The sequence below is a fragment of the Pelophylax lessonae genome (assembly GCF_965119305.1).
Source record: "Pelophylax lessonae genome assembly, chromosome: 4".
Lineage (NCBI taxonomy): Eukaryota > Metazoa > Chordata > Amphibia > Anura > Ranidae > Pelophylax > Pelophylax lessonae.
The window spans coordinates 606,758,396-606,772,671 of record NC_138771.1 but is presented as its reverse complement, the minus strand read 5'-3'; the positions used below and the strand labels follow the sequence as shown (position 1 = coordinate 606,772,671).

General features: G+C 44.3%; 1 protein-coding gene across 1 annotated transcript in view; it reads right to left on the bottom strand.

Annotated features, from left to right (window-relative positions):
* The window catches only part of MAN2B1 (mannosidase alpha class 2B member 1), a gene marked incomplete at its 3' end in the record, with an annotated part of 70,408 nt that overhangs the window by 18,058 nt on the left and 38,074 nt on the right, over positions 1-14,276 (bottom strand). The window contains exons 13-16 of the mRNA XM_082257196.1: positions 13,520-13,636; positions 13,009-13,194; positions 5,700-5,797; positions 587-704 (exon numbers count right to left, since the gene is read on the bottom strand). Of these exons, the coding sequence (XP_082113322.1) occupies positions 587-704; positions 5,700-5,797; positions 13,009-13,194; positions 13,520-13,636 (519 nt within the window). The remainder of the gene's footprint in view (positions 1-586; positions 705-5,699; positions 5,798-13,008; positions 13,195-13,519; positions 13,637-14,276) is intronic.

Below are 14,276 nucleotides of genomic sequence, written 5' to 3'. Positions count from 1 at the left end.
TGGGGATTAATCTACAAAAGTGACTGGAAAAGACAGAAGCAGATTCCCTCCCCGTCCCGTCTTTCTCCCAGTGCAGGATCGTAAGAGTAAACAGAGATTATGTTAGGAACAACAGTCGTCCTACAGAAGTTTTCATAAAGACCAGAATAAGGATCAACAAAGTAAGAGCATTGCTGTCCATAACAATGGATGTCCTTCATCCTCTAACTTTCCTCTAATCTGCAGCCACAAATTACAGTTGAGTGCCATTTATTATGGCGCCTCCCTGATCTCTTCTGCTAGCGTGACAATAAGAAGAAGAAAAAAAACAAAAAACCCCAACCACTATACAGGACAGTAGAACACAATCATTATTGCTAGAAGCTATATCGGTCAGCAATAATCGTATATATAAAAAAAAAAAAAAAAAAAAAAAACACACGACATGCTGGTTGTACTAAAGTCAATCCATGGATCAACGTGGGTACAGTCTGCCTATAGGTGGTTTAAATCTCAGCCAATCCCTGCTGAACTTCGATCCATGTATGGCTGGCTTTATTTTTAGATCAGTTGCGTACAGGACAGTATTGTAAAGACCAGATCTAACCTTCACCAGATAACTCCGGACAGTCTGGGATACTGGTGCTGGCTCGGACTGGTTTGGTCGGAAGATATAGGCTCCTGAGGTCTGAGAACTGTCCGAGTTACCTGTACTGGCATTATACCTACAAAAGATCAAAAACAAAAAAATTATACTTCTGGCTAAATAAATCAGAACAGTTACATATAGCATACACAAATAGTTTCCTGGGCATACGTTAACAGGGGCACAGTTTACCCATCCTCCATTTTTAGTCAAGGCACCCTTTAAAAATAGGAGACGCAACATTAGGGGTGCAAACTGGTACTAAGATTCCAACGTTTCTCTTCTTCCAGTTTTTCTCCATCACTCAGCTAATGTGATCCCAAAGCTGATGGAGAAGGGCAGGGGAGGGTCAAACAATGATGCTATACAGGCGACTGACATCCTCCTTATCAATTGATGAGGCCATTGTTTGTTAGGGGGTTGGCAACTAGAAGGTCGTAATCGTGCACAATGAAAACCTATGTTTTTTTTTTTTTTTTTTTTTGTTAAACAAAAGTACTGTATTTTCTGGCGTATAAAACCTCAAAAATATCCCCCAAAAATGGGAGGTCGTCTTTTACGCCGAGTAGAATATCTCCAAGGTAACCTAAGTATAAGTATTACCGGTAGATCATGTAATAGGGGGGTCGTCTTATACGCCGGAAAATACAGTAGGCTTCCTCCAAACCACAACTTTGTATACAATTCTTAGGCATTTTGCCAAGGCACCCCTGAAGAAACCTCAAGGCACCCCAGTTGAAAAAGGCAGACCTAGACTATTTGTTATAGTTGGCATACAGTTCATCGCTTTACACTAATAAATTTTGGAAAGATTAAAATTCTTATAAACACATATTGAAATTTTTAGAAGCGAACCTATGGAACACTTGTTTGTAAAGGTGCACCAAATGGAATTTTTGGTGCTGAAACCGAAAATGCAGGATGCACTTGTCAAAAACTGAAAAAGGACAGTTAAAGAAAATTACATTACATTAAAATGTTTTATTATATTCAACTCAACTTCAACTGTAAACTCGTTTAGAAATTTTTTTTTTTTTTTACAACCTGCAAGAGAAAGACATAATGAGCTAGTATGCATCGCATACTAGCTCATTATGAAATACTTACCTTAGAACGAGCCCCCGCCGTGCCGCTCTCTTACCTGTATGACGGGCGACATGACATGTCGCCCGTCTTCCGGGATCGCGGCATCCGGTCATCTGATTGGCCGGAGCCGCGGTGACGTCACTCCCGCGCACGCGCGCGGGAGCCGACGGTCACGGCACGGGGCTCTGAAGGAACGGCACGATCAGCCGTTCCTTCAGAGCGCATGCGCCAGCGACGTCACTGGCTGCATTAAAGGTAAATATCTCCTAAACGGTACATGTTTAGGAGATATTTACAGTACCTATAGGTAAGCCTTATCATAGGCTTACCTATAGGTACAACTTCCTGAGGAGGGTTTACTTCCTCTTTAAATATCATGAATTTAAATGAATATGAAAATATTGTCAGCCATTATTGGCACCTTTAGTGCAAGAAAAGCATCCCTTTAAATTCTATGTGGGTCTTCACACTGGTCCATCGCACTTCCATTGTGGTGCCAATACGGCTTGCTGCATTTTTGACCAATTAAAAAAAGCAGTACCAAAGATGCCAACTCCAATCTTCCAAAGGGCCAATTTATTGTCCTTTAGACTTTAGAGTAAGAGGGGTGTACAAAATGGCACAATGTTAGTAACCAATGCCCCATCATTGGTATTAATGGGAGGGATAGTTCTCCTCCTCCCCCCCCCCCCCCCCATTATTGGTAAAGCAGGAAGACTAGTGCACCATCGTTGGTATCAATGGGAGGAAGAAGAAGAGTCCAAATCGCTGGTGTCAGTTTGAGGAATAGTACCTTGTATCAGTGGGAGAAATAATGCTCCATGGTTGGTGTCAGTGGGAGAAATAATGCTCCATGGTTGGTGTCAGTGGAAGCAATAATGCTCCATGGTTGGTGTCAGTGGAAGCAATAATGCTCCATGGTTGGTGTCAGTGGAAGCAATAATGCTCCATGGTTGGTGTCAGTGGAAGCAATAATGCTCCATGGTTGGTGTCAGTGGAAGCAATAATGCTCCATGGTTGGTGTCAGTGGAAGCAATAATGCTCCATGGTTGGTGTCAGTGGAAGCAATAATGCTCCATGGTTGGTGTCAGTGGAAGCAATAATGCTCCATGGTTGGTGTCAGTGGAAGCAATTATGCTCCATGGTTGGTGTCAGTGGAAGGAATTATGCCCCATGGTTGGTGTCAGTGGAAGGAATTAGCGACTTGTATCAGTTAGAGAAAAAAAGTATTCAAGGGGCTGGATTATTTGGCATGCAAAGGCCCACATTCAGCCCTTGGGCTGCAGTTTGGAGACAACTTACTTAGATAAATGAGAACCTTCACAGACTTCTAGAGCCAACAATGTCCACTCCCATCCTCCGATTTAGCAGTACAGCCCAAAACTAGCATTACTTCAATAGAATTAATGGGTACAGGTAAGGCAGAACACATTACACCAGTTATACTAAGGCTTGTCATAGATACAGTAGAAGCGGTCTCTCCGTGTATGATAGGAGGGGAAAGACCTTTGGTCTCACTAGTCAGGGTAGTGCTGGAACCCGCCATGATCTTTGCCTGATACTGAGTCACATGCAGTACCCTGAACCCTTCACTAACCTACATAGAAGGTAGTATAAGACTGTGCAATAATGGACAGTCTCTAGTGCGCTTCATCAGCTTGCAGTTCAGAAGTGACCAGGAGCAATGCAATGATCAAAATATGAATCACCACCTTTCATCAATGGCCAGCCTAAAGAAAAAAGGCCAAGATATACATCCAAGTTAAATATTAAGTCAATGATTATTCAGTTTAAAGAGTTAAGTTTAGGGATTAGGTCATTGGTTTTGTCAGGTTGAGTTTGTCAGCTGTGATACATTTTGTATGTATGTGATGAAATAATTTGTAATATTCCCCACAGACAAGGGGTTCCATTTTCTCCATGGAGAGGAATACCTGATGCCCAGTCAGATGTTTTAAAGGACAGCCCATTATTGAGTGCCTATGTAGCCCTGTAGTTGCAAGTAGAAATGGGCTCAGGCATGTTCGGATCGCAACCGCCAGGATGACATCACTGCATACCGCCAATCTTAGACAGCGAGACATTTCCCGACTCGCAGCTGCACATACACATGCTGCCTATGATTGGTGGTGTGAAGTGACGGATTCCTGGTGGGTACGATCTGAACACGCCTGAGCCCATCATTAGTTGCAAGTGATGATCAAATCTCTTGCATACGTCCCGACACATGGCTCATCCACATTTGTCTGCAAGCACCAACCTCAGTGTCTGGAACTGGCAAACTGACTCCTTCCAATGAAGGAAGAGCCCCACTCCTTCCAATGAAGGAAGAGCCCCACTCCTTCCAATGAAGAGCCCCACTCCTTCCAATGAAGAGCCCCACTCCTTCCAATGAAGAGCCCCACTCCTTCCAATGAAGAGCCCCACTCCTTCCAATGAAGAGCCCCACTCCTTCCAATGAAGAGCCCCACTCCTTCCAATGAAGAGCCCCACTCCTTCCAATGAAGAGCCCCACTCCTTCCAATGAAGAGCCCCACTCCTTCCAATGAAGAGCCCCACTCCTTCCAATGAAGAGCCCCACTCCTTCCAATTTCCAAAGTCTGAAATCACCCAGACACAGGGTAGCAATGTAATTTTTTTTGTAGCTGGATTGTCTATGGACTTTCATCTGTATCCTTCCTCCAAATTAAAGCTTGGCAAGTTCCTAATCTGAAACAATGGTGTATACATAAATCAGATGTCCAACAACCAATATGCATATGCTAGCTCTGGGTCAGAGACTCCCTAAACCAGCCTTTCAACCAGGATGCCTTGGCAAAAAGTTCAAAATTTCTCAAAAATTATATACAAGACAGCAGGGTGGATGAAGCCTGCCCTTTAGGTTCTCATTTTGCACAACTACAACCTTCCAGCTGCCAGCATCCTAACCAATGCCAGGGCTGGACTGGACTGGGAATAAAATTCAGCCCTGGAAATAATTTCATACGAGCCCCATAGCATTATTATACCGGCCCAACAGCATAACGCCATCATTTTCTTGTTCATAAAAAGGGAAACCATGCATTTTAAAGAACATTTGAAGAGTGTATTATATATAGATAAGACAGATCTGAAAGCACATAGGGCTAATACACATTATATATAAGCAAATTCCGGTTAAAGTGGTAAAAGTGCAGATATGGTACAGGAGGAGATGGCAGGGGCTGTGGGCATGGTGGAGGAGATGGCAGGGGCATGGTGGAGGAGATGGCAGGGGCTGCAGGAGAATCTCATGGAGATGCAGGGGCTGCAGAGGAGTTTCACTTACCTTTTTGTGAGGCGCCTTACATTTAAAATTAGCGCCACCCAGTGCCAACACATCACCGCGCATGCGCCGTCTGCCCGGGAATAGCTGAACGTGTACGGGCTTTCCCAGAGCAGCGGCGGCGCATGCACAGTGCGCATGTCGGGCCGGCCATTTTTTTTTTTTTTTTTTTAACAGGTTTTAGTAGCCCCAGGGTAGGGGGAACTTGCCGTCCTACCAGGAAATTTCCCGGTAGGCCAGTCCCGCCCTGACTAATGCCATAATCAGTTGATAAGGGGGGGGGGGGGGGGGGGGGAGTTGGGCACCTACACAGCATCCTTGATTGCCCCCCTCCGGCAACACTGGAGTCACATAAACTGCATAAAAGGAGAGAGTGAGGGAGAAGAGAAACACTGGAATATTAGACAGTACCAATTTGCAAGGGTGGAGGAATAAATCAGCTCCAACGTTGGGTGGCCTACATGTGTGGATGTTGCAGTACGTTTAGTTTTTTACATTTTAGAACGGGGTGACTTAAGATTGTGCATAATTTTAAAGGGTGCCTTAACTCAAAAAAGTTTGAGAAACACTGTCAAACAAAAAGATGACAGAGTATGCACCTTTAAAAATAAAGTGCACTCCAAACCAGTGACCTCCACCTAAATGAATTACCCTTATTCAAGTATTCATCATAAATATTCTTACCAGTAGTAACTCTGTTTTACAGGAAGGGTAATCTGCTTCTCCAGATTCTGGATTTTGTTAATCAGCCCGGTCTCGGAGTCAAATTCCACTCTATAAAACTGGAGGAATAAATCAACAAGCAGACTGTTCTTTAAAATGAAACTGGTATACAAGTACATTTTATCCAAATGATAGCATTGTAAGAATATGATAGTTATGCAAGAGCTGTACATTGTGAAGACGGGTGCACTAATTCTCTTCTAATTTGCATCCTCTTCCCAATGGCTCGTTCACACTATGTTCAGTGATTGGTGCTTTTCTGCAATGGATAAAACCCAGTCACCAGAAGGGCGCATAGAAAACCATTATTTTTTTTATTGGTGCCCTGTTCACACCGCAATACTGATGTGATGTGTAGTGAATGGCAGTGACAAAAATATGCAGTGTAATGGATAACCCTGCTCCATTTTTCTGCAGCAAGCTGGGACAGTGCCACATGCCTCCACACTGCACCGCTGTGCAGAAACATGAATGAATTGTAGTTTTGTGCACCTCAAATAAAGTTCTTTTCTTCAAAAAAACACTGACACGCTGAAAACACAAATTGCGTACAACATCCCCAGCAAGAAAAAAAAAAAAAAAAAAAAAAAAAAAAAAAGGAAGAACAGCTGCCCAAAAGAAAAACAGCTGCCCATACACTAACAGAGCATTACCATACAAGCTGTGTAAATGAGCCCGAGGGCTTCTTCCCACCATGTCTGTTTAACTGCGATCTTCTGCACAACATCGCACATTTATATAGTGTATGCACATTGAAGCAAAATGGGATTTTTGACTTACCGTAAAATCCATTTCTCTGGTGTTCATTGACGGACACAGCTCCTTATCTTATTAAGCATTGGGTTATACTTCCTCCTACAGGAGTAGGACACTAGGCAGAAAAAATTTCTGGCTACACCCATAGGCAGTCCCAGGGGGGTATACTCCCGCTTTGCTATAGCCACTCAGTTTTGTAACAAGCAGTGTCAGGAGGATAATTCCGCAGAGCGGTGGGTGCTGTGTCCGCCAATGATCAGAGAAATGGATTTTACCGCAAGTCAAAAATTCAATTTTCTGTCGTTCATTGATGGACACAGCTCCATCTTCTTAACCATTGGGATGTCCCAAAGCAGTGTTAAACATGATGGGTGGGAACAGCGAAAAAGAAACCCAAGGCTAACTATAGCCAACCAAAACAACCGGAGATCACTTGAGAAAAAATAAATAAAATAAATAAATATACACCCTCAAAAAGGAGGACCAGATCCTCTAAACTGCAGCCCACAAAAACCTTGCGGCCAAAGGAAGCATTTGCAGATGCCCACACATCCACTTTATAGAACTTTGTGAAAGTGTGCACCGACGACCAGGAGGTCGCCTTGCACACCTGCGTCACTGATGCCTGACAAAGCCCAGGAAGCGCTAAGCGCCCGAGTAGAATGCACCTTGACAGGGGAAGGAGGAACCTGACCCTGGATGGAATAGACCTGAACCACCGTCTGTCTGATCTATCTGGAAATGGTCACAGAGGAAACAGACAGCCCTTTCCGAGGCCCATCCCATGAGCACAAATAGTGAGTCTGACTTCCTAAAAAAAGACTCCGTAGCTGCCAAGTACACCCTAATTGCCCGGTCCACATCCAAGGCATGCAAAGCAATTTCCCTTGGATTAGTTGGCCTGGGACACAGGGAAGGCAACACAAGGTCTTCAATCAAACGAAAATCATAGACAATCTGAGGAAGGAATGACGGACAGGGGCGAAGAACCACCTAATCATCGAACCACCACTAAGGTGAACAACAGAATACTGCCACCAATTCAGACACCCTGCGCACAGAGGAGAAAGCCACCAAAAAGGTCACCTTCTGGGACAGCGTAAGCAGGGGAATATCATGAAGATTCTCAAAAAGAGGCTTCTGGAGGACTGAGAGCACCAAATTGAGGTCCCAAGGCGGCAAAAGATCGCAATGGAGAGGGGGTCAAGTGCCTAACTTCCTGACGAAACGTATGCACCAGGGAGTATGTGGCCAGATGCGGAGGAGAAACGCAAGAAACTCCTGACTGTTAGGGTAATAAGGTAACAGTAGGGTAATAAGGTAACAGTAGATTAAACAACAAAAGAGGCTAACAACTATATGTAGCCAAACAAAGGAAGGTAGTAGTTTGGTGTGGGTGTCTTGAGGGGGGGGGGGGGGGTAAGGTAAAACGGTGATAACGTTTTTAACAGAGGAGGAACATACCTGTACAGGAAGTCCCTTTAACAGTTATACATGAGATCGTGCGTTTTTAGATGTCACAGTGCGCCATTCATTTGGGATTGCAGTAGGGCTGCTGGCCTGTTTAGGATGGGATTACGATTCAGGGACTATGCTATGTCCAATTTAGACAACAAAGCCATACCCTTCTCCATCAAATCCACTATATGGTCAGTGCCATTTTTAGTCGCGATGAATTTAGTCTGGAAACCCCAATTGTAGACTATCTTGTGATTTCTAAGCGCTTTGGAGATGGTATTCAGGTTTCTACGTTTTTGGCGTGTAAATTGTGACAGATCAGTGTAAAACTGAAGATTTGAATATGGCTCTGGGAGTTTCTCCCTATTCCTTGATAGTGAAATCAGTCTCTCCACATGGAAAAATTGTAGCCTTAAGATAACATCTCTGGGTATGTTATCAGAGAGGAAAGGGGTTTGGGCAGACAATGGATTCTGTCCACTGTTCTGTCCATAGCAGAGAAGTCTGGCATCACTGTATTAAAGAGCTGTGCTACACAACAGTTGCTTCTGCTGGACCGACTCAGGATCCCCCTTATTTTTACATTGTTCCTCTTAGATCTGTCTTCCACATCAGTGATTTTAGCATTAACTCTTTTTAGGTCTGATTCTTGGTTCTCATTTGCATCTATCAGCTCATTGATTGTGGTTGCATATTCCCCCCCAATCTTGGTTTCTACAGACTGACTATTTCTGTGCTGAATTTGTGTGTGAACACATGCTATCATATCCGACTGGAGAGATCCCCTCAGGGATACTAGCATGTCTTTGTGAACAGTGTCAACCACAGGTGGGGGAAGAGATCTAAAGAATCAGGCAAGTCTCTTGTGTCATCCCTGCATCATGTGTGCTCACCTCCTGATCCGATCCAATGCATCCATCCTGATCTTTGATTTTTCCAGACTCCTGGAGACTGGCATAGGCGGTGAGGAGGGAGGGCTTTTTGGAGGGTTGCTCCTTTTTTGCGAAGCGCCTCACTGGCTGTAAAGCCGAGAGGATCCGGTGGACGGCGTGGAGGTAGGCCCGGCGCCATCTTGCCTAGGCCCTGGGTTTGAAGAAGGCCATCAGCTTTTGAGTGTCCTTAAGCACATGTACAATCAGTGCGTCCACCAGCACAATTTTCATGCGCTGTTGCAGAAGCAGAGGAATCATCCTCCCTATGCGAGGATTCAAGGAACGTGACGTCCTCATCAGATTCAGGATCTGAGGAGGCAAATGAGGCAGGGGAAAGCGGGGGGGGGGGGGGGGGGTGGCGCTTTATGCCAGCCCGTTGCTCAAAAGTCACCTCCACCCGGGGGCACAAGGGACTCCAGGACCTCCATCGGTGCCTCGATGGATGGATGGGACCCAGAGGGCACCGCAGCCCCAGAGAGGGGATCAGGTGGTGAGATGTGCACCACAGACTCCAAGAGTCACCAGGGAGACCCCACAAACAGTGTAAAACACTGCTAAGGGACAACCCCCCGCTCTGGCAGCACCACCTGGTCACCAGTCACAGGGCACCTATCGATCCTCAGCAGAGAGGGAGAGGACCCCACCAGACTCACCAGCCCACAGAAACAAAGCACTGCAGCCACCAGGAGAATCTGGAGTCAGCACTAGGGGAGGAGGAGGGGCTCCCACCGTCAAAAGCGCCACCCAGAGGGCTCCACTGTCATGGCAGCCGCTATTTTCAATGGCAAACCACCGCCGGACTACACAAACCTGGCATCCGTGCATTGAGCACACAGGCTACAAGAAAATGGCGGCTCCGAGGGACCCCAGACCTCAAGGACAGGCCCAGGCAGAACGGTGGGGCCCTGGCAGGAGCTCCCACCAGGTACAAACCCCCCCGCACAGCTGATCATCCGGTCACCGGCGGCACAACCGCCCCCCCCCCCCGTATCGCCAGCATAGCACCCTGCCCCCACCCCAGGAGGTGGACCAGACCACCCACACAGCCTCAGCATTAAGTGGAGGGGGGGAACAGATGAAAGGGGGTATCTGATGGGAAGGAGGGGGAACTGACTGACCATCCCAAGGAGGGGCCCATGTCCACCCCAAAACCCTCCATGGGGAGAGGGGACAGCTACTCACCATACCAGGAGGGCACGGTGCCAGACAACCCCTCGCCATCGGAATTTGGGGGGGCTGTCGGCTATTCACATCACACATTATTATAACCTCAGGTCCCACAAGAAAACCCTTACCTGTATGGCTGAACTATCAGTCCTAGTGGCCAGGCCTCTTACTTCGATATATAATCATCTTTACAAGATGTATTTTGCTTAATTTTATAAAAAGGTATTCACTACTTTTGTATCTTCCTGCCTAGTGGTCATTAGTGGGATAGGATACACATTATGATTATATTTTTCTAAACGTTTACTAGTACTGTAGATCTACCCCCCCCCCCCCCCCCATTTTCTATTTATAGAGACAATGACCTGCGTTTTGGTTCTATTTGTCCCCTGTGTCCGCCCCAAGCCAAGGTTTTGCCTGTGTATTATGAGAAGGTTTGTCTACCTCCAAAGCCATACCTTTACCTAAGTATATTACAACATACTGTACAACCAAATATTTTATTTATTGTTTATTTCAAGATTAGAACTGTCTGTATACAGTCCTGATGAAGCTTACTGCGAAACACGTTCACCTTTGAACAGACGTATCTATACCCATGCAGTTGGGATATGTATTATATTTCTACTGTGTATCCGTCTTACATTCAGTAGTTCTGTTCTTCTGTCTACATGTTTGGCGAGCTGGACCTCCTTTTTTGGCCAGTCTCATTATTTTAGCCAGTCTCATCATTTTAGTGTGTCAGTGATTTTAATTATGAATTAATGTCTATTTTACTATTTGGTGTATGGTTATTCGTCTCATGACGTGCCCATAAAGTCCACATATATGTACAGTTACAGTTTTATACAGCTGTTGCCTTCTATGGCGTGAAGAAGCCCTCATTCCCAGGATGAAGCCCCACTCCCCATGACATCACTTCATCTTGCCGGAGTTACCAAATTCTAATTAGAACCCAAAATATAATTACGTGACTGAGGAAGGACCCTCAGTTATATGAGGTTTTATAGCAATCCAGTTAGACTTTGAATAATAAAAAAAAAAAAAAAAAAAAAAAAACACACAACACGGAAATGTGAAAACCATGGATAATTACATACTAGAGTAAGCACAGCAACAATACACTATGCACACAGGAGAAAATTTGGTATGCTTTCCCTCCAAGAACAAATTCAGCAACTCTTCCATTAGATATGTATTGAGTTCTTCGGCAGTATGTGAACCAGTAGGGATCAGTAGTTCAATATCAGTTTTTGCAGATGACACAAAATTGGCCAGGGCAATAACTGCACAGCATGAAGCAGATATCTTACAGAATGACCTGGACAAAATTACGGAGTGGGCAACGACATGGCAAATGAGGTTTAACGTGGAGAAGTGTAAGGTCCGGCACTTGGGGACTAAAAACATAAAAACACAATACACGTTAGGAGGGGAACCATTGGGGGAATCAAAAATGGAGAAAGATCTAGGAGTCTTGGATGATGATAGATTAGGCAACAGCATGCAATGTCAAGCGGCAGCTTCCAAAGCCAACAGAATATTAGCATGCATAAAGAAAGGCATGTATTCCAGAGATAAGACTATAATCCTTCCACTTTATAAAACTCTGGTCCGACCGCATCTGGAGTATTCTGTCCAGTTCTGGTCGCCAGTCCTCAGGACGGATGTGTTGGAGCTGGAGAAGGGCAACTAAACTGATTAGGGGATTGGAGGACCTTAACTATGAAGAGCGGCTGCAATCGCTCGATTTATATTCCCTGGAGAAGAGACGTCAGAGGGGACATGATAGCAATTTATAAATATCTTAATGGGGATTTCAGCTTAGAAAAAAAGCTGTTCATTCGAAGGGATTGCATGAGGACTCGAGGACATACAATGCGATTAGAGGAGAAGCGTTTTAACCTCAGGCAACGAAGAGGGTTCTTTACTGTTAGGGCTACAAGATTGTGGGATTGTCTACCACAAGAGGTGGTTTCTGCGGGTAGTATGGTGACTTTCAAAAGACTAATGCCCCGTACACACGTGCAGATTATCTGAAGACTTTTGTCTGCAGATTTACCTTTTCTATGTAGTGCAAGGGCCTGCCGGATTGCATACAAATTGAAAGTGTTTAGGTTTGACCTCATATTATATGGTTTTGGTAAGTCTGCAGACAAAAGTCTTCAGATCATCTGCACGTGTGTACGGGGCATTAGACTTACATCTCAAGGATCAGGAGATTAAAGGCTATGTTAGATGATTACAGTCACACACACCTACACAGGTTGAACTGGATGGACTATTGTCTTTATTCAACCTCACCAACTATGTAACTATGTAACATAGACAAGTGTCTACAATTAGGCTGGTTAGAGACCTGATCTGTTGGCATGGGATTACTGCTTTTCCCCCTAAAGGGTTGGTTCACCTTTACCAAAAACACAGCGACTACAGATAAGGGGTGCCTGTAGATAAAAATCTGTGCAGCTTTGACCAAAGTTGAAAAAGGTCCTACTACTGGTGTAAGCCATTGATGTACCTCCTAAAGCCTGGTCAAAAAAACTCCCAGAAATGGCATCATCTTATTCTGCCTTGCCACTAGGATGTTGCCAAGACCTTTCCAGCCAATTCAAACCCCCTCAAATGCACTCTCCCCCGTGCACAGAAGTTGTGAGCTTAGCAATTCCACGACGGAGGAGACACTGGACCGCACACATGTGGGGGGGGGGTGAGAATTAACAGCTGTAAGTCTTGGCAACATCCGGCAATAATGCAGGAGAGGATTTTGCCTTTTCTGGGAGTTTTGCAGCCAGACATCATGAGATCACTATCCAAATTTGGTCAAAGCTGCATGGTTTGTTTTTAGCTTCAGTTGCCCCTCATCTGCATAGGTCATTTTTTTTTGGTAAAGGTGAGCTAACCCTTTATTAACATTGCCCCATGCAGTCACACATAAGAATGCATATATAAGCTACCTTGTTCTGAATCATTAATGGGTTTTTCTCAACCTTCTTCCGGAAGAATCGTTCCTGAGCATGGAGCTTCTCCACTGTAAATCTGCTGAAGCCCAGTGGGGGAATTTGTCCTGGAAATACCAGTTCATGTTCGGTGCTACCTTTAGTTCTGCGAACTTCCTTTGTGAATTTCGAAACCGGAACTACCTAGGAGAAAATATATTTCAACTTGTGGCCTTTAAGGAAGAAACAAAAAAAGAAAAGAAAAAGAAAAGAAAAGAAAGAAAAACAAAAAAAGAAGAAAGAAAAAAACATTTTGTAATAATTTGGATTTTGGGGGTGACCTCAAGACCAAAAAAAAAAAAAAAATGGCATGAGGTCCCCCAAGATACATACTAGAGCCTTACCCAAGCATGCAGCCAGGTAACTCAACCAGACCACATGCCCTCAACATGTGGGTGGGTATGCACTTTGCCAAGTACCCAGCGAGTGCCAGCCCAGAAAAGTTTTACCAGTATCATGCTCATCTCACCTCACTTGGAATAGATACACCAGAAGGACCTTTAACCACATAAACCGCGCCATTCACAGGAAGACGAACATACTGTGTGACTGCTTTTCCCAAAGGATTGTAGATAATCACACTGAACTGCATAAGAGATGTGAAGAGATGTCACAGAATTGAATGAGATCACAAAGATCCACACAACTAAATAAATCATCAATTAGCTTTATGGACAACTGCCGCAGAGCAAAAAGGTAATTTTAATTTTTAAAATTGATCCATGTACAATCCTGTGCCAAAACAGCACTGAGAAATCTATATCTCAGCAGTGAAAGGCCCAAATATACAACACAAAAACACACGAAAAAAACGACAAATACTACAAAAAATACTTTATTATTCACACAATATATAAAAAAAAAAAAAATACATATTTAAACTCCCAATCCATCTCTTGAAACACAAGTTAAAATATAATGGCGACATAGTCTTTATATTTACAGTATGTTGCACCAGAAAAGTGACAGCTCTAAATAAGTTGATATAATCAATACCGACAAAGTGAAACTTCAGCCAACATTTTTTTTTTTTTTTTACATTTTGGATAGAGTGGAGAAGGGTTAACACCTCTAAGTTTATTTTGGGTTTCTGTGTACCCGCTTGGTAGATTCACCCTGCCAATATCTTAGTGACCAAGTTATGGGAAACGCAGAATTTTCACTAGAACAGGAAGGGAGGGAGATGCAGATATTTATTCCAATGGCAAATGAGTGTGTAATAGAGA